This window comes from Diabrotica virgifera, chromosome 7 (genome assembly GCF_917563875.1).
Source record: "Diabrotica virgifera virgifera chromosome 7, PGI_DIABVI_V3a".
Lineage (NCBI taxonomy): Eukaryota > Metazoa > Arthropoda > Insecta > Coleoptera > Chrysomelidae > Diabrotica > Diabrotica virgifera.
In genome coordinates, this window is record NC_065449.1 from 199,898,855 (window position 1) to 199,921,139 (window position 22,285).

The window sequence follows — 22,285 nt, forward strand, 5'->3', positions numbered from 1 at the left end:
ATAAGATCAATGACTAATTTTAATTAGGTTGGTGATTAGGAGGTTGCTTCCGATCACTTTTCGCTGAAAAAAATAGGGACTGACATTCTTTTCATTATAAGTCACTTAAATTTTGAGCTTGACTTTTTTTATTTCTGGAGATATATATTTTAAAATACTTTAAATTAGTTTAAACAAGTTATCTTCGAAAAATGCATGGTTTTTCCGTCTTTTGACTTTGAAACTACAATATTTAGCATTTGACGAAGAAGAGCTAACGTATAATAAAGTATAGCTCGATTACTATTGGTCTTAAAAAAAATTAAAAAAACAGCTTTGCTTATTTTTTAAAAGGTACATTTTTGTTAAGTAAAGTTGTTTTGATAAAACGAAAACTTTTGGAGTTAGCAGAAAAATTCTTTTTTTTTCTCTTTATTGGCTTTGGATTACTTGATCCATTCAGCCACGATAGATATTAAATTACTGTTTGCTACAATATTCCAAATATAATAAGATTACGTACATACATAATACTTATGCACGCACAAACACACATAGGTAGATACTGAAATCAATAAAAAGCAAAGAAAAAAAACAAAAAGGAGGTGAAAACATTAAATTGACCGGCAGGTATACTCTACATTCATGGCCCTAACCAACTTAAATTAATTTACAAATAATGAAATTGACAAAAAAACTAATATATAATATAATAAAACTAAATGCTAATAAATATATAAGTTTTTTTTAACACAGCGCTAAGGCTGAAAAATTCTTAAAAACATTGATTTTTTCGATATAAAACTAACACTTTCGATAGCGAATAAATCGAAAACTATTAATTGTATCAAAAAAATGTATAGAACGTTTTTTGCTTAGAACGAATGTTTTTACCAACTTTTGCGGTCAAAATTAAATAAAAAATTTCCACCACCGAGATGGGGTGGCAAGCACCCCATGGTAAAAGCGCTTTTCTGCATCATATAGATTTTGATCCTGTGACTATCCACTACTTATTCTCAAATTTTCAAGCAAATCGATCCATTCTGTAAAAATTGCGAGGTTTTGTCCTATTTTAAGCTTCATTACTTGGACCTTCTATTACCTTCTAAGTCCCCCGCTCCAGTAGCAGTTTTTGCTCCCCCCTACGCTCCCTCAAAAAAAGTGAGATACTTCACCTTGAAGCGGCTTAGCCTAAACGAGTTTTAAATGACATGCATTCATTCATTATTAAGCAATTTTTTTATTTTTTTTTAGATCGAAAAACAACAAATTTATGCTACAATAAACCAAAAAGATGGTATGGTCGTATTCAGAGACGAACCCGAGAAATACAGCGGGCCTGATGTTTTGAAAGGTCTCGAAGAGCAACTAGCCGTGTGCATGGAATTAGATAGGCAAATTTTAGCAATGGATGAAGAAATTCAAGTCAATCCCCAATACGTGAAAAAGTCATCTGGGTTGCAGGACGAAGAACAGCCCAAGAGTACATATGCTATGTAAAAACTAATTTAAAAATATGCAGATGAGCTGTATTCAAGTTTTCGTTTTTTAACTATATCGGATTTTTGTCCTAGTTTTATTTTCTTAACACATTTTTTTTGTTTTCGTTATTTTATGGAATGTCAAGCAATAGAATAAATATTGATAGTTATTCTTTGTATTCAAACAGTTTTATTTAGTTTCTTTGTCTATACATGGATAAATTCGAATGGTAATACTTGGAATGTCACTAATTTTATTTTGAATTTTGTAATCTACATCTTGGTTTAAACTCTAATAAAAATATACAGTACGTAAATCTTTCAGCTGGACATAGGTAATATACATTAAGGTAAGTATGGCAACTGCGCTCTGCGATATTAGTCTAGTAAAATAAGATCACACTACATGTAAATCGAAATATAAATTCGTAGAGGTTGGAACAAATTTTATATCAAAGTTTAGGTGAGTAAGAAAGATATTTTCAAGAAAGTATCCAAATCCTATAAGGCTATCATTGTTTATATATTTAAAAAGGGGTCATTTTTGCACAATATTTACTTTTTTAACTGCTGAGTTAATTTGAATTTTAATGAAGGTCATTAGGTTTTTTTTTCTACAAAGCTGAAGGACAAATCTTTCACCTAAGACTTACTAAATTAAATTTGACCCCCTATGTATTTAAATAATTATATATAAAATTTAAAAATCAAATTTACAAAAAAATATTTTTTGCGTTTTAAATAAGCACTATAAATTATTTTATTTAATACGAGAAGTTGGGCGATATTACCAGTATTAAGCAAAAAAAAATTGGTTAAATAATATTTAATAATTTATGAGATATTTAATTTGTTTATCAAATGTTACTATATTTTCCATTGCAAAAACGCGGTTGTTACCACCTGAGTATAACCTGTTTAAAATCTCGTTACTTTTATTTTTATGTATGTTTTCGATAAATGTGTTGATAAATTCAAATTTCAATTTAACTCCCCTCTAAAATAACATTTTGAAAATATGTTCTAATTTGTTTATAATTTGTTTTTTTAATAACGACGCGGGGATTAAACATTTTGAAATGCTGTTCCTATAATCGGATTCCTGGGAATTTTTCACTAATTAACAAATTTTTTTGTCGTTTTTTCTTCTTCTTTTTTTCCTTATAGTAAAAGATATAGTTTTGCTTATAGAGGGGGTTTCATTAAGAATGTCCAATCTCTAAGTAGTCGATTCTAGACCTCAAAATATTAATATTTAACCAAAATCACTTAAATAAAATATGGCACATTATTGAGTTACAGGGTGTTTTATTTAAAAATTTAAAAATTATTTTTGCTCAGTATTTTAAAACTACTCGACGTATCCTTTTTGTACTTGGTAGAAAGTGTAGGTGCTATACACCCTATGAAATTATGTTAAATACAGGTTTCCGGCTATTACCAGAGGCGTACGACAGGGGAAAGCAAATGGTTGACCCTTCCCAAATTCTACGTCACTGGCGAAATTGCTATTTCAGCGCAATTTCCGATTTTCGATTCTCCAATACTCTCTATGTAAATAACTTACTCTTCGCTCGTAACGATAAAGTAATTAGTTTTCGAGATATTTGTAGTTAAACATGTAACGGCACAATTATTTTGATTAATGATTTGTACCGCTTAATTTTTAATTTCAAATATCTTGATAGCTAATGATGTTTAGACTGAAGAGTATATTATTCAGTCTTAACGATAAAATCATTAGTTTTCGAGATATTTGAAACTAAAAATTAAGCGGCACAATATATTAATCAAAATAACTAAATAACTGTGCCGTTACATGTTTAATTTCAAATATCTCGATGACTTTATCGTTACGAGTAAAGAGGATGTTATTTACATAGAGAGTATTGGAGAATCTAAAAATTGTGCTAAAATGGCAATTTCACCAGCGACTTAGAATTTGGGAAGGGTCAACCATTTACTGTCCCCTGCCGTACGCCTTTAGCAATAGCCGGAAACTTGCATTTAACATAATTTCATAGGCAGTATAGTACTTACCCTTTTTACCAAATATGAAAAGGATACGTCAAATAGTTTTAAAATACTGAGTAAAAATATATTTTTTTTATTTTTAAATAAAACACCTTATAACTCAATAAGGAGCCATATTTTATTAAAGCGATTTTGGTTAAATCTTAATATTTTGAGGTCTAGAATCTAAAACTCAGGGTTTGGTCATTCTTAACGAAACACCCTCTATAAGCAAAACTACATCTTTTACTATAAGAAAAAAAAAGAAGAAGAAAAAACGACAAAAAAAAATTGTTAATTAGTGAAAAATTCCCAGGAACCCGATTATCGGAACAGCATTTCAAAATGTTTAATCCCCGCGACGTTATTAAAAAAAACAAATTATAAACAAATTAGAACAATTTTCAAATGCCATTTTAGAGGGGAGTTAGATTGAAATTTGAATTTATCAATACATTTATCGAAAACATACATAAAAATAAAAGTAATGAGGTTTTACATAGATTTATATTCTTTTGGTAACAACCGCGTTTTTGCAATTGAAAATATAGTAACATTTAATAAACAAATTAAATATCTCATAAATTATTAAATATTTTTTAACCAATGTTTTTTTGCCTAATACTGGTAACATAGCGCAACTTCTCCTATTAAATAAAATAATTTACAGTGCTTATTTAAAACGCATATAATATTTTTTTGCCAATTTGATTTTTAAATTTTATATATAATTATTTAAATAAATAGGGGGTCAAATTTAATTTAGTAGGTCTTACGTAAAAGATTTATCCTTCGGCTTTGTAGAAAAAAAACCTAAAGATCTTCATTAAAATGTAAATTACCTCAGCAGTTAAAAAAGTAAATATTGTGCAAAAATTACACCTTTTTAATTAATAAAACAATGATCCCCTCATATGATTTGGATACTTTTTTGAAAATATCTTTTGTACTCACCTAAACTTTGATATAAAATTTATTCCAACCTGTACGGAATTACATTTTGATTTTTTTTTTTATTTTATTAGGCTATATTGAGAGTCAAGCAGATTAGATAATATCTAATAAACAGGCAACATCCTTGCTTTAATCCTTCTGATGTTACAAAACTTCTTGTTGTTTGTGTCACTGTTTTTATTTTTGTTATGGGTTGATTGTATAGTACTTTGACGGCTTTTATTAATTCTGTATTAACATTCGTGCTTTTCATTGATTGCCACAGCTTCTTCTGTGGAACACATTTCCATAGGTCGACGAACTACATGAATTTCTCGGTTCCGTTCCATCATTTTTTCTCTTATCTGGTTTAAGGAGAAAATGTGGTCAATAGTGGATCGACCAGTACGAAAACCTGCTTGTTATTCTGCATCAGAATCTAAATATTCTTTCTCGATTCGATTCGTCAAAATCTTTCCATATATTCTACTCGTAGATCCGTTTACAGCTATTCCTCGGTAATTTTCACAATTCGTTCATTTGGAAGAAGAGGGTTATAACTAAGAATTTTTTTCGGTAGAAAGGTTTTAAGATTCTTAATAGTTTATTTCATTTATTTTGTGCAGTGTTTATTAATATTATAGGATTTAATGTTTGAGTATGATAGATTTTTGATCTTTTTATGGGTCTGACAAGAATTTTCTTTTTAAGATATCAGGTTTAGAAAAAAAACTTGATATAACCTTCTTGAATAAAGAAATATTATATTTTTAATACACTATGTTTGCTCATAAAGTTACATGTTAGGAATTGTATTAATAAAGTGTTATTAAAAATGCCATTAAGTATATCAATTATGATTTAATAAAACTTATTAATAAAACATTAAAAAACACTAATTAAATAGTGCGTATCCCTTATACAACACAAAATGAAACATAAAGCAATAATAGTAATAATTGTTTTTCTTTACTTTTTGTGAAAATAGTATTCAGGAAAACATTGCGTTTCTCTATTAAAGACAACAAGCATTTGTTGTTAAATTAAATTAATCCTTAAATAATACTACAGTTTAATTTATAATAATTTACCCAATGCAAAAAAAGATAATTCACATACCTATTACAAAATAACTTTGAAGAATAAGGTTACATTTCACAAAACTGCTTTTTACGCACATTATATTGTTTCTTTTTTATAATGAATTATCCAAAAAAAAGTTACAACTAAGCAAGTATCCTCCTATCAAAACATACTGTTCACTTTTAGTGTTATAACTTTTAAGAAAAATGGTTATATCTTATAACTCTATATCCCAAAAATAAATCACCCTTTTAATTAAATTAACTTATTTTTGTCTATTATATTCCAAGATGTATTGTATTCTCTAAAGCGAATAACGTTCTGTAGAGAAAGTTGGGGGAAAACCAAAGAGTTACATCTGCCATCTCTCGGAGACTAGTGTACTTACACATGTAACTATTTTTTCCATAGTAGAAGTCATTATTTGGAAGGTATTGATGCAATAAAAAAACTTTTGAGATGTAACCCTCTTCTTCCAAATGAACGAATTGTTTTATTACCGTTTTTGTGTATATTACTAATATGATGTTTTCCATTCCATAGGGAATTTAATTGTTTTTATACATTCCCATAATGTGTTCGTTTCGCACTTAACCCTTTGACTGCGGGAACCGCATATTTGCGTAATTTCAGTAGTGCACGAGATGTGCGGGAAACGCATATATGCAACAGGGCTAGCCGCTTCGTTGCGGTTAGCGATTATTTGCGTATAGACAAAATATAACGTAAACAAAATATATAATGTCATCAGATCGTTTCTGAATGAATGGGCGTGAACCGCCCACCTAAAGTGCCTCGAGCGGGATGAGGTTCCCGCAGTCAAAGGGTTAAACAATTCTTCGGATATATCTCCTGGTCCAGATTCTTTATTCCTCTTCAGCTCTATACATACATTTTTAATTTCTTCTATTTATACTATTTATTTCTGTTTAAAATCCCCAATTTTGGTTCATTTGTTAAAACATTTCTCTTGCGTTTAAAGTGGGTATTATCATTTTAGAAAACACATACAAAGAATATGGTAGTAGCGACTCTTTTCTAGCGCTCAACTAAATTTCAGCGAATAATTCCATGGATTCTCCGGCCACTGTTGATATCGATATATTCAAATCTGATATATTTAAAAAACGAATATTTGGTTGTAGATCTTAAAGAACCAGTCAGTCGTGAATATTTGGTTTATTATTTTTCGTTTGTTAGAATACTCCCACTGCAGTAACCAAGTTATTGTTGAGGAATGCATAATTAGTGTATGTACAGTTTAACGCAGTTTTTCTTCACATTTTTTAATTAAAATAAAAAATATTAAATTATATTTTACTGAGAAATTGTATCAGTTATTACATCCCTTGATACCATATCAAACGAAGTTAGGACAAATAATCCCAGACAAAAACAAATCCCACAAATTATCCCCGGACAATCTATCGTACCTTGGTAGAGCCTATTATGACTTATGGGGCAGAAGTTTGGCAGATGACGAAAAAAGATAGAAAGAGAATAGAAGTAGTAGAAATGGATTATCTAAGGAGAGCGTGTGGTATATCTGAAAAAGATCACATCAGGAATGAAGATATTAGAAGGAGGACACATACTGTATATTCCAGTGTAGATAGAATTGAAACTAGACAACTGGTATGGTCACGTGAAACGAATGAATGAAGATAGATAACCGAAGATAGCTTACATACCACACCAAAGAAGAAGAAGGGAAAGACCTTCAGTTGCCTGGGAAGAAAATGTACGGCACATCATGAGAGATAGAGCCATCAAAGAAGGCGAATGGATGGACAGAAAACGATGACGGTCGAAATGCGAGAAGCGGTAGGAACCTCGCTTATGGGTGGACAAAATATCCCCAGACAAAAAAATCCTACAAAAAATCCCCACAAATAATCCCCAGACAAATAATCCCCGGATAAAAATTCCTGCACAAATAATCCCCACAAATTTTTTTGGAGAAAACATCCCCACAAAAAATTTCGGACAAAAACCCCCTAGAAATATTTGCTGCCGAATAGTTTTCAAAAGTTTTCCGGTGAACGCAATCGACGCAAATATTTTTCAGCCTCATTGTATAAGAGTAGGTATAGCAATCGCCATGAAACCGCTTTTCCGCACAAAAATAATGATTTGCAATTAAGATTAAGCATCAATTAATTGTATTTTCCATTACCACATTTCGTGAAATTTTATGCCGAAAACTTCAAATTTTACATGACAAAGAGTGAATTTTTAAAAAATCATGGAAAATATGGGGAATGAAATAAGGCTGTGGGAATCATGTAATTATTCGCTTAATATGTTTTGCTCACTCTGCTTTGAATAACTCTGTTCAAAATATTGCCTATTTGTGATGTAACTACTGCTGGTCCTGAAAACGATAATTTTGATTGTAATGCAAAGAAACCTGTTCCTTTTTGTAAATTTAATGTCAAAAATATTTAGTAATCAGTTTCGATTCAATGCAAGCAACATTTTAAAAACCTGCTTGAAAAGCTTGAGGACTAGTCGGCAGCAAATATTTCTTGTGGATTTTTTGGGGGGATATTTTGTCCAAAAAAATTTGAGTGGATTTTTTGCCTGGGGGTTATTTGTGGAAGTTTTTTGTCCAGGAATAATGGTGGGAATTTTTTGTCCGGACACCTGTCAAACGTACGAGCCCTGAAAATTGTATTCGCCGTGTGCAAGTACATGGAGGGGATACGAGAAACGATCGTGTGCGCGAATAGCGGAGAAATCTTGCAACTTTGTTGTCCACTTTGTTGTACACCCACAGCTCGAATGATTATAGTTTTTTACACCTAGCCAACCTAACTCCAACTTAAAATCTTTTGTCCAGAGAGATACAACTTGCTCCAATTGATTATGCAGGGAAAGATTCAAGGAAAAAGAAGCATAGGGAGACATAGAATATCGTGGCTGCGCAACCTGAGAGAATGGTAGGGATGTACTGGGTGTCCCAATAAGAATAACTCTCGGCCATATCTCAGGAACCGTTTATAGTACAACTTTGGGAAAAAATTTTTTATAACAAAGTTGTCTCGAGAAAAGCCGGGAAATTATTTTCATAATTGTAAGTCCACCGCTAGAGGGCGTAATTGAATATCAAAAATTAAAAAATTGAAATTTTTAAAATTTGCCTAATGAAAGGGCACTGGAAATCCGATCATCATATTTTTCATAAAATTCTGCGCATATTTTATTTCACAAGTTTAAGTCTACCTGTGCAGTAGAATGTGGGGGGCAGTGGGAACCTTGTTATGAAAAAATCGCTGTAAGTCCGGTTCTGCTTAATCGATTTTTGCAAACTTGGTCTTGTTGAAAACAGCTCTTTTTCGTCAATGTAATAGTTATAATTTGGAAACAGCCTATTACGTAATATGCCGGCTAGGAGGGGCTATTTATTTTTTTTAGAAATCTAGTTTTCTTTGGAAAATATTAAATACAAGTATGTATTTTTTTTCTTTATTACAAAATTAGACCAAATTAGCAACAGAACACCGAAAACCGCATCTCGATACCTTTTTTCTATCTCGAGATATATTAAGAAACGTGTAAATTTTAAACTTAACTGTTGCTGTCATATAAGTTGAAATATATAGAAGCAAGTAGTGTGCTATGGAAAAAACAAAGAAACATTTTCCAGATGTCACCGTATATAATAAATCAAAACAAAATAAGACAAATAACAGTATAAAATATAACAAAAAAAAGAGTGTGTGTACTTTATACATAAACAAAAATTATACATCTATTATTATGATTTTAACGAAATAAATATATTTTAAACAGTTTAATTGTATTTTTATTTAAATATTTTACTAATTTTAATACTTAAAATAATACAAAAAATTAAAAATAACTTTAATACGTAGAATCGTAGAAAATATAAAAAACGTCAGATTTTCTACCCAATTTTAATAGAAGTGCAACTTCTAACGTGCGTACAAAGTACACACAAATTCTATTTTTCTAATACGTCTAAAAATATATATAAAAACTATTTAAAAAGTCAGTACAACTATAAACCCACTTTTGTCTCTGTTAACAATAAGACCACTACTTAGTGACGACCTAAATGTTCAAATTGCTGCCCATCATTTTCGATGCCCGCATTTAGCCTACGGCTCCACGGGCGAGAAATTGACGCTAGCAGTAGCAGTAAAATGAACTTAAGGTTCTGCGGAACGGAATGGGAATAGCCGAACAGAACCGACTACGCACAAGTCTTGTAGTCGGTACAGTTCGGCTATTCCTATTCCGTTCCGCGGAACCTTAAGTTCATTTTACTGCTACTGCTAGCGTCAATTTCTCGCCCGTGGAGCCGTTCGCTTACTCTTTCAAGAGTAGATTGAATAGCTGTCTCAATTTCTGCTCTCGAAATATTTACTTTGAATGGCGTTACGTATTCTCTCTGTCATGTTTTCTCTAGTAGTGGGCCTAGTTGCATAACCAATGTTTATTCAACAATGACATCCGTCCCCATAAATAAAAGTCTATAAAGGCGCATTTAAATCAAAGCGAACACGAACGAACGAACGAAGGAAAGAATTCGTAGGTGTTCGCTTGGTCATTCGTTCGCTACAAAGTAGGGCCATTTACATTGAAGCGAACGTTCGCATTCGTTGATGATCGGGAGTGCATATTGCCCGCAGATGTTTTTAAGATGGGCCAGTGCCAGTCACACATTGTGTTTAAGTTTATTTTCGTGTTTCTTGCTGGGTAAATTTTAATACAATAATAGCTTACAAAAATAGCAGGTAGCAGGTATTATACGCTGTTTGAGGGAGCTTAGAAAATAACATAATAAAGAACCAGCTTTCTTAAAATTCTTCCTCGAAAAAGTTACTTGCTCTTGATATTATGACTACATTATGCTCAAATAATAAATTGTAAAATTGGTGTATCAAAATAAATTTGCTTTTAATTAATTTTAGCAATTAATTTGATTTGGTTAATTCATTAGTGTTTCTGGGTTGAAATTTATCCAATAAAAACATTAGGCTTTTAAAAGCAAACCACTTCGAACCCTCTTTTTGTCTTTCTCGTCTAAATTATGCCAGAAGCTAATTCATTTTTTTAGTTCAGAGACATCACAACCCATTCCTATAGAAATTCGATGATACCAAATTTTTCAAATGTTTATTAAAATTTTGGCTTAACGTTACAAAATGAGTAGTTTCATGATTCAAGTTCTCTTTGGTTTCATCAATATTTTTTATATTTCTCGCATAAAATAATAACTCACGTCTTGACTTCTTCTTTATTTAGCGTAAAAAACATCTAACAGCTGATGTAACATATTTGTGGCATTATATTCTCTTTAAAAGATATTGAGTAATATTGTCGCATATAACATTAAATAGGCAGGTACCTACTTCAATTCTGAATCTCTCTTGCCCCTTTAAAATTGTTTCATTTTCAACTTCTGCATCGAAAACTGTTTTTCTTTTCTTTGTTCTTTGAAGATCAATTCTATAGAATATATTTGAGATATCCTCGCCTTCGCAAAAAATATTTTTGGATTGTTCAATTTCGCTTAATTTATTTCTCAAGTCTGCAACAAAGCTCAAATGTCATTAATTCTACTCCAATTGACACATTCGAGTCCACAGTTTCTAACGTTTTCTTGTTGCATTCACTCGTTTTAAAATTTTTGCCCAAATCAGTGTCAATGGAACTGTCTCAAAGGTATCTACTTATTCTGCAGTGCCTTAGCTTCACTTCTAACTGCTGATTTTTTGTCTCTATTATTGCTTAATTGGAAAAAATACGTTTGATGGATCCGTAGTTTTTAAGTAAAGCATTTACAGCGTCAAAAGTTTCTACAAGTTTTGTTTTCATCACTTCCAGGAATTCATTACAAATTTGGTCAGACACTGTGGCTAACTGAACCTTTTGCTTTATTCGTATTCCGCTGTAAATGCTCATCTAAGAAGTTGTCAAAAGCCAAGTATACAAGACAACTTAATTAATTACCTTTATGACGACTCGTTAATTCCTCATGGTATCAACGGAAAGCTAGTCCTTAAGAAGCAAGTGATTTAATGGTGACAACAACTCTTCTTAGGACCTTTAGCCAATAGTCAGCTTCGCGTTCTACTTGCTCTTTCAAGCCAGCGTCTATAACTCCAATCTAACTGATGATCCATATAACATCACTTACATCACTCCATCTAACTGATGATCTTGTTACTAATAATAATAATAATAATAATAATAACGTTTATTCACTTGAAAAATATACACATATAAAAAAATATATAATTATTATGATGCAATATAATATCTGTGTTTTAGATATGTTGTTATGTATTCAACGCAAACAAACCATAGAACCCATTAAAACAATTAAGTTGTGCATGGGCCATTTTAGTATAGTTGTGTTAGATATACAACATAACAATTATTTTATTGTGTTAGATATAATAATAATTTTTTTTTAAGAAGTAAAATTTTTACATGCAAGAACAATACAAATCAATATAAACAAAAAGAACATGGTATGAAGTGAAGTTCATCAATTTTTGAGCGTTTATTTTTTATTTATTTTTTTTTTGTGTTTAATTTAAAGAAGTCTCAAATATCATCAAAGAGCTTCATAACTGGAAATCTCCTGGACCAGATGGAGTTCAAAACTTTTGGCTCAAGAAGTTTTGGAGTGTTCATGAGTGCTTATCAACACTAATTAATCATGTTATTTCTAATCCGCAGGATATACCAGCATTCCTAACTCAGGGTACCACTTATTTAATACCGAAGGATCAAAATAACACCCAAGATCCAGCCAAATACCGCCCAATTACTTGTCTTCCAACTTTGTATAAATTGGTCACATCCTGTGTAGCCCGGCGTATCTACCAACACTGTGCTCTGAACAATATCATAGAGCCTCAACAGAAAGGATGCGCTAAGGGTTCCATGGGTTGCAAAGAACAACTCATCATCGACTCAGTCATTTCTAACCAGGCGTATTCCAAAAAGAGGAATCTTTTTACTGCCTTCATTGATTACAAGAAGGCCTTTGATTCAGTGCCGCATGAATGGCTTATAGATATATTGAGAATATATAAAGTCGATGATAATATAGTGACCTTTTTAGAGCATATAATGACAGAGTGGAAAACTAGAATTCACCTTCAAATACCTGGTGAAATTAACATCGAAACTGAAAATATCGCAATCAGCCGGGGCCTGTTTCAAGGAGATTCGTTGAGTCCTCTGTGGTTCTGTCTAGCTATGAACCCACTATCTCAGCTATTAAACTCCACAGACGCAGGTTTTAGCATCAAAAATAACAACAATGTGGTGGCGAAGCTTAATCATTTATTGTACATGGATGATTTGAAATTAATGGCTTCCACTCGCAACCAACTCGATGAGATGCTAAAAACTGTAGAAACTTTTTCTAATGATATTAGTATGCACTTCGGGCTAGACAAGTGCCGTATTTTAAATATAGTCAGAGGAAAAGTACAGCCCGGAGGATTCGATATGCAAAATGGCCAGAACATCGAGGCCATGGGTGAAAACGATATGTATAAATATCTTGGAGTAAAGCAAGCGCGGAAAATTGACCATAAACAAATGAAAACAGAGATAACTACAGAGTTTATACGAAGGGTAAAACAGCTGCTTCGCTCACACCTTAACAGTAGAAATTTGTTTAAGGCACTAAACACCTACGCATGTTCCGCGCTTAGCTACTCATTTGGCATTGTTAAGTGGACAAAAACGGACATAGAAAATCTTCAGCGAAAAGTACGAACGCACCTTACAAAGGCACAAAAACACCATCCCAAAAGTGCAGTGGAAAGAACGACATTACCACGGAATTTAGGAGGAAGAGGACTTATGGATATAGGTGAGCAATTAGACAAACAAATTGCAAACTTAAGAACTTATTTTCAGATGCAGGCTGAGACATCTACTCTACATCGCGCTATCTGCGCAGTAGATGACACAACACCGATTAAACTGAGGGAACCAGAAATGCGCATAATCCACCTCACTAAAGACGAAAAACTGCGCACCTGGATGGGTAAACCTCTACACGGGCGACATCCCAATGAGGTCAGCCAAGACTATGTCGACAATACAGCGTCGAACTATTGGTTGACATCAGGAAAGATGTTCCCTGAAACGGAGGGATCAATACTGGCCATTCAGGATCAGGTTATACCAACCAGAAATTACCTGAAATATATCGTCAAAGACCCTCAGGTTCAAAACGACAGATGCCGATATGGATGTCAAGCCCAAGAAACCATCCAACATATTACAGGGGGCTGCCAGGCATTTGCTGCAACTGAATACAAGGAACGGCATGACGCAGTGGGAAAAATCCTTCATCAGGAGATAGCTATCAAGCTGGGACTTCTCCAAACGGATCATCTCCCGTATTATCAATACGTCCCTGAGAGTATGCTTGAGGATGGCAACTACAAGCTATACTGGGACCGCACTGTGCTCACAGACCAAACAGTGGCACATAATAGACCAGATCTCATACTAGTTAATAAATTAACAAAACAAACAACACTAATTGATGTGGCGATACCTAACAACAATAATCTCCGTAGTAAATTTACTGAAAAGATCGCCAAGTACAGAGATCTGGAAATTCAAATACGAAGGCAATGGAGAATGCAAAGTACCCAGACGATACCGATTATCATGTCTACTACTGGAGTCATTCCGAAGACCCTCCTCGAAAGCATAAAAAAGCTGGGTCTGAATGAACATCTTTATAAGACCATGCAGAAAGCTGTACTACTCGCGACGGCCAGAAGTGTACGAAAATTTTTGGGAGATACACCTGCATTCCAAGTCACCTAGGGCTCGATAACACGGAAAGAGTCCCACCAGAGCTCAATCCTTTTGATACCGTAGGTATCTGGGATGAGTCAATTTTCCCCTTAGAGGGAGTGTGAGCCGTATGGCTAAATCTGGGATAACGTTTATTCACTTGAAAAATATACACATATAAAAAAATATATAATTATTATGATGCAATATAATATCTATGTGTTTTAGATATGTTGTTATGTATTCAACGCAAACAAACCATAGAACCCATTAAAACAATTAAGTTGTGCATGGGCCATTTTAGTATAGTTGTGTTAGATATACAACATAACAATTATTTTATTGTGTTAGATATAATAATAATTTTTTTTTAAGAAGTAAAATTTTTACATGCAAGAACAATACAAATCAATATAAACAAAAAGAACATGGTATGAAGTGAAGTTCATCAATTTTTGAGCGTTTATTTTTTATTTATTTTTTTTTTGTGTTTAATTATAGGTTTACAGGTTTATATTATTTATTTATTCAAAAAGATGGTTAAACATTTTTCTATTATTTATTTTTAGATACGTCTGAAATATGCACTTTATTAATTTAAAGGAATTTATAGTAATTAAGTAGGTTTTGTATGTTTGAGGAAGCAAATTATATATTTTTATTTGAAGGTATTCAAAGTTTCTTTGTCCAACTACTTTCTTTGTTAAGTTTGTTCTAATAAAGGACTGAGATCTACTTCTGGTATCGTATGTGTGTTCTAGTGGTACAAGTAACTGTTTATTTTTATATAGATTAGTGAACATTGCAAGTACAAACAATTGCCTTATATCTAACACTTGAGCTTCAATAAACAGATCGTCAGTACTGTGCCCTAGTTTTTTATTGTAAATAATTTTTAATATTTTTCTTTGTATAATGTTCATTTGCTTTAGGTGCGTATTTGCAATGCCACCCCAACTAAGAATTCCATACCTTAGACGTGACTCTACTAAGGAGAAATAAATAATTTTTAAATGATGAATATCTAGTATACTTTGTAGATATCTAAATTTATATAAAAGACATCTTAAAGTTTTGCAAGTTTGATTTATGTGCTTATCCCAGCGAAGATATGAATCAATCTGAATTCCTAAATACTTTGTACTACTTGCACTGTTAATCATCAGATTTCCTATAATTAACGAGTTATAATCGGGTAAGCCACTTTTATAACTGGTAAATGGGACATCCAGTGTTTTTTCAATATTTACCGTGAGTAGTTTATGACTGAATATATCTATAATATTTCCTAGGTCCCTTTCCATTTTAAGCTTTAAATTGGTCCAAGTGTCAGCAGAGTATAGGATCGCAGTGTCATCTGCAAAGCTTAAAATGTCGCCTTTAGTTTGGAAAGTCAGTATGTTATTTATATATATAATAAATAAAATTGGTCCTAATACCGTTCCCTGTGGTATACCAAAGTTAATGTTCCTTGTACTACTTTGTGTCCCTTCTATTCTCACTACTTGTTGCCTGTCCTTTAAATAACTGTCCATCAAATTATATGCTTTCCCTCTTATACCTGTGTCTATCAGAGTATCTAGTAATTGTGTGTGACTTACTGTATCAAAAGCCTTTGCCAAGTCTAGGAATACACAAGCCGTTGGTATATTGTTATCAACTAAGTTATATATTTTATTTGATAGATATGATATGGCATTTTCCGTGGAGAACCCTTCTCTGAAACCATACTGTTTATTTGATATTAACTTGAATTTTTCTAGGTATTTTACTAGCTGGTTCTTTAAAGCTTTTTCTAAAATCTTACAAAGTGAACTAATTATGGAAATTGGTCTATAGTTTTTTGTTAATTTAGGATCACCTTTCTTGTGTATGGGGACAACTACGGTTTGCTTTAACTGTTCGGGCCATTTTCCTACAGCAAAAATGCTATTTACTAAATGTGTAATGGGGCGAGTTAAAATATGCCCCAGTTCTTTTAGTACTTCTGATTTTATGTTATCCATTCCTGGCGCTTTGTTGGATTTCAGTGAGTTTATTATAATTTTAATGTCATTTTCATTAACATCTGCTAAAAAGAAGGAATTCAATGTAGTACATCTTTTTGGAGGTTGAGATAAAGGTTTTATTATTTTTTGCGCGTATTTTTCTCCGACTGTGGAAAAATAATCATTAAATTCTTCAGCTATCTCATCAATGTTCGTAAGAGATTGGTTATTTTCAGTAACTATTTCTTTGAACTTTTTGGTATTATTTTGTTCGTTATTACAGTTATTAACTATTTTCCACAGATTTTTGGAACATTTATTATTTTTAATAATTTCTTGTCTGAAATAATCTTTCTTTGCAGCTTTAATAACTATATTCAAGTGTTTACGGTATCTGATATAAGTTTCCTTTATCTCTTTGTTACCTGGCATATTTATATGTTGTTTGTATAGTTTATTTTTTTTATTGATGGAGTTTACTAGTCCTGCTGTAATCCATTTTTTTCTTTTAAAATTATAACGTTTTATTTTAATGGTGTCAGTATGTTTATTTATGTAAAACGTTAATATCTTTATTAAGTATTCCGTTAAATCATTAATATCTTTTAAGTTATAATATTCAGTCCAATCAAAATCTTTAATGTCCAATTTTAAGTTGTTGTAATTTAATATTTCTTTCTTTCTGTTGGGTAGATTATTTATAATATTTAGTGGCACAGTGACTACAGTTGCCTTATGATCTGTAATATTTGTATCTAGAACAGCTGCCTTGCAATCGTTTATTGGATCTTTGGATTTAAATTTTACAAATACGTGATCCAGACAGTTATTTAGTCTTGTTGGTTTATTTATTAAAGAATTAAAGTTGTATTCAGAGAGAGTATTTAAGTAGTCATTAGCATTATCATTATTTTCTAATATGTTTATATTAATATCTCCAACCAGAATATGACAGTCCGCATGACATGATTTTGTTTGTTCTAGATATTCCTTTAGGTGTGACACGAAATGTTCTACATTCGTTGAAGGTGGTCGGTAAAGAGCAGTGATTAGTATTTTTTTGTTATTATTACATGTTACCAGCATTTGTATTACTTTATGTTCCCCTACTTCTATAATTTTTGTACAGTGATCAAGATAGTTTTTGAAGTATAGTACTGTTCCATCATTTTTATTAATATTTCCTTGGTTGTAAATTATCTCGTACCCTTCAAGCTTATGACAACCAACGTCGCCAATACGAAATGCTTCCGTTAACACGATACAGTCAAAGTTGCAATCTAATTGTTTAATCAAAATTTCAAATTCATTAAAATTCCTGTAAATGCTCCTTATATTTTGGTGTAAAATTTTAAAATGTTGATCATCATTTTGTAAGTAAATTTTTAAATTTGATAAGTTATTAATTTCTTTTGTTTCAAAAGGTATGTGATTAATGTCCCTAATGTATGTATCCATAATATATACAACAAAATATTCCTTATATGAAATATGTTATAATACGATACAAATATAAAATAATTCAAAAGAGTGAGGAAAAAATATTAGAAAGAAATAATTAATTAATAAACTTCACTTTTTCTCCTGTTTCTCAATGACAGAAATTGCAATTTATAAGTAAATCTAAATTACAGTAATCTAAAATAATAATCTGTAAATCTAAAATAAAATATGGTATATAATTAAATCTAGAATATATTAAAATATAGTCTCACTGGATATGTGAATTAAGCAAACTACTTTACTTTTTAATTATGCTATGAGAAGTGGAAGTGGAGTTATTTCTCTTTTTATTGTCTTGAAAGCGAGTATTGGGCTTGCTGGTATTTTTTGAAGATGATGGTGTTGTATTTAGGTCACTCTTCTCTTCTGGTTTAAATTTCGGCTTTTCGGTATTTCCTGGTAGTGGGTTGTTTTCTACACGGGTGTCTGTCTCTAGTTTTGGTGTTGATGGAGCACTATTTGAAAGTCTATCAGTGCTTACTTCTTCAGCTTCAATTAAGTCTTCAATGGTATAGGGCTGATTATTTACGTAGAGTTTGCCGTTTTTTATGTAGCTGTTTTCTTTATTCTGCTGTTTTGCTAGGAATAAATTTTGTCGCAGTATTTTGGATTCTTGTTGTTGTTTCTTTGTTAACACCGGTGCAATGGAAATACCCTTTTTTTCTTTTAATTTAAAACAGTTCTTTAGGATATCTCTTCTCATCCAATGGTTTACAAGATCTATTTTTAATGGGCTGTTGTATTTATTTCCCAAAGTATAATAATTATTGATATCAGATGGTTTAATTTCAACTTCTACTAGGGAAAATATGCGCAAACAAATATCTTGAATGGTTAGTTTGTTTACAGATGTGTGTAGTCCAAAGACTACAATACTATTTTCGTTGCTGTTTATTTTTATTTGTTCAATTTCTTTCTTTAATGTTTGATTTTCTTGTTCTAACGTATTATTTTTCTTTTTCAAGTCTGCAATCTGTATTAATAATCTACTTTCCAGAGCCTCTATTGCATTTTTTATCTCTGTTCTATTTTTTCTAATTTCTGATATTACTTCATGAATTGTTACGTTTGTTTTCGTTTTCTCCCATTATATTTAATATTTACAGTTTACAGTGTGTGGTCACCTTTATTACAATGAACTTTAATAATTACCTTCGGTATAAAAACGTTTGGTAAATAAAAACTTAATTCAGTAAACAAATTCTGTATAATTTTATAGATATTTATATGAGATTTTCTTTATTTCTTCGTTGTTAACTTGTTATTCAATTTTAATTTTATTTCAGGCTCTTACTTGTAATTGGTATTGGTATATTGTTTATTGCTTTAATTTTAATTTAATGTGTACATACCAGAATTTTATGTTTTGGGAGAGAGAACACTTCTAAACGTCTTGTTAACAACACGTGGCCACACACTAAACTAATATAACTATAGAGTTCAGATAAAATTTACTTTCTTCCTGAGATTTGAGCCAACTATTTAAATGCTTCCAGTGGGTAAAATACATCAAAAATCAGTTAAACTATTTTTTTCATTTGAAAATAATTTGCACGGGTAACAACAAACAGCTGTAACACTTTCGTATTATATTAGCCAATCTCTCTTTTCTTTGCCTCCATTGGTTTTTACTCTATAAGATGTGCTTTCATTAATCGTATATAACAAGCTTTGTCTCCAGCTTCATACATTTCATACAATTTTCTAAGGAATCACTCTGGTTTAAAAGTTATCACGTTCTTACAAAGTTATCAGGTATTTCGTAGTCTTTTTCTCTATTTCAAATAATATGTACCTCGATTATTATCTGACTTTATTTTGTTATTAATAAAAGGAAGGCAACTTCGGGCCCCTGGGCGCCCGCCCCAAGCGCCCAGTGGATAAACCGGCACTGATTGAATGTACATAAGATGTACACTGAAAGCTTCAACAACGTACACTGTACGTTTGTAGCGGACGTTCTATGGACGTCCAATTTTGTGAACGTCGGACGTCCATCGGATGTCCATTGTACCTTAGCGGGACGTCCATTGGACGTTCCAATGTACACAGATGTACGTCCATTGGATGTCCATAAAACGTACTTGTGCTATTTGGGAATTAAACCTTCTATCGTGATCATTCTCATTCAAACTTTGATTTTTTTCCATAGCACACTACTTGTTTCCACTTTGACTTCCTTAACTTAGTTTACCGGTGACAATAAACAGTTATGTATTTATCTTAGTTGGGAATAGGATAATTAGTATTAAAATATAATAAAATAAAAATTAAAAATTTGTGTAGAAAATCTGATGTTTTTACATTTTCTACGATTCATCGAGAGAAAAGCAAATGCGCGGAGGCAACATCATAAAAATTTACATATTAACGCTATTTTTAAGTATTGGTATTATTTTAAGTATTAAAATTAGTGTAATATTTAAATAAAAATAAAATTAAACTGTTTAAAATATATTTATTTATTAATAGAAGTATAACTTCTTAAGCACGTACAAAGTACACACACTTTTTGTTATATTATATAGTGTCATTTGTCTTATTGTTGTTTTGATTCATTATATACGGTGACATCTGGACAATGTTCCTTTGTTTTTTTCCATAGCACACTACTTGCTTCTATATATTTCCACTTATAAGACAGCAACAGTTATGTTTAAAATTTACAAGTTTTTTAAGATATCTCGAGATAGAAAAAAGGTATCGACATGCGGTTATCGGTATTCTGTTGCTAATTTAGTCTAATTTTGTAATACAGGAAAAAAATACATACTTGTATTTAATATTTTCCAAAGAAAACTAGATTTCTAAAAAAAAATAGAGAGCGCCTCCTAGCCGGCATATTACGTAATACGCTGTTTCCAAATTATAACTATTACATTGACGAAAAAGAGCTGTTTTCAACAAGACCAAGTTTGTAAAAATCGATTAAGCACAACCGGACTTACAGCGATTTTTTCATAACAAGGTTCCCAATCACTCCCACCTCTTATTTGCACAGGTAGACTTAAACTTGTGAAATGAAATATGCGCAGAATTGTATGAAGAATACGATGATCGGATTTCCAGTGCCCTTTCATTAGGCAAATTTGGTAACATTTCGTTTTTTTAATTTTTGATATTCAATTACGCCCTCTAGCGGTGGACAGAATCATGAAAATAATTTCCAGGCTTTTTTCGAGGCAACTTTTGTTATAAATTTTTTTCCCAAAGCTGTAGTATAAACGCTTCCTGAGATATGGCCGAGAGCCATTCTTATTGGGACACCCGGTACATCAAATGAACTATTCAGAGCAGCCACTTCTAAAGTCCGACTAGCTATGATGATTGCCGACCTCCGTCACGGAGATGTCACTTAAAGAAGAAGATATTTTATAAATGCGATTGAGATTTAAACTACTTTAAAATAGTAAATTTAAATGAAAAACGGTATACTGTCAAGCAAACCCGGCGTTAATGTGGAGAGTATATGAAATGCCCAGTTAATGAGTTGGCGCTTTCAATGAAGTGGTTGTATACGATTTGAGTGTATATCAAATGTCATTCGATGAGTTGCGCCCATAAATATTAGTGCTTTCGCCATCTATCCGCGGGTTGTCTAAGTTTCATGTTGACCAGGAACCTCCTTTGTTGTAGCTTTTCCGCGATAGGTGTCACTACATAAAACAATAAATTTTTAATACTAAAAATGCTAAAAATTAGTAATTTTTTCTTCCAAAAAATAGCTCAGCTCTTATAAAATTACTTTTAAACTGACTTACATATTTCAAGACAAAAAGTATAAATTAAAATCAGTAATTGTTCTCTTTTTTCTGTTCCTTAAAATAGGGAGAATTCTACAAATCTGAATTTTTTACAGTTTAATTTAAAGCGATTGCGGAGAGGAAGACAGCAGTGGCGGCTCGTGATTTTTACAATTAGTCCAGAAACCGAAGCTTTTCACCTCGCAATTTTTACAGAATGGATCGATTTGCTTGAAAATTTGAGAATAAGTAGTGGATAGTCCAAGGATCAAAATCTATATGATACCGAAAGGCGCTTTTACCATGGGGGTGGTTGCCACCCCATTTCGGGGGTGGAATTGTTTTATTATATTTTGATCACAAAAGTTGGTAAAAACATTCATTCTAAGTAAAAAACGTTCTATACATTTTTTTGATAAAATTAATAGTTTTCGATTTATTCGCTATCGAAAGTGTTAGTGTTATATCGAAAAAATCAATGTTTTTAATTGTTTTTCTGCTAATAACTCCAAAAGTTTTCGTTTTATCAAAACAACTTTACTTAATAAAAATGTACCTTTTGAAAAAATACATAAAACCGTTTTTCTTAATTTCCTTTAAGGCCAATAGCAATAGAGCTATAGTTTATTATATGTTAGCTCTTCTTCGTCAAATGCTAAATATTGTAGTTTCAAAGTCAAAAGACGGAAAAACTATGCATTTTTTGAGGACAACTTGTTTAAACTAATTTAAAGTATTTAAAAATCTC

The 22,285-nt window shown here is 31.7% G+C and overlaps 1 protein-coding gene across 1 annotated transcript in view; it reads left to right on the plus strand.

Annotated features, from left to right (window-relative positions):
• Positions 1-6,820, plus strand: part of LOC114327118 (COP9 signalosome complex subunit 3) — a 33,817-nt gene extending 26,997 nt beyond the window's left edge. The window contains exon 7 of the mRNA XM_028275621.2: positions 1,237-6,820. Within this exon, the coding sequence (XP_028131422.1) occupies positions 1,237-1,482 (246 nt within the window). The 3' untranslated portion in view covers positions 1,483-6,820. The remainder of the gene's footprint in view (positions 1-1,236) is intronic.
• The last annotated feature ends 15,465 nt before the right edge of the window (positions 6,821-22,285 follow it).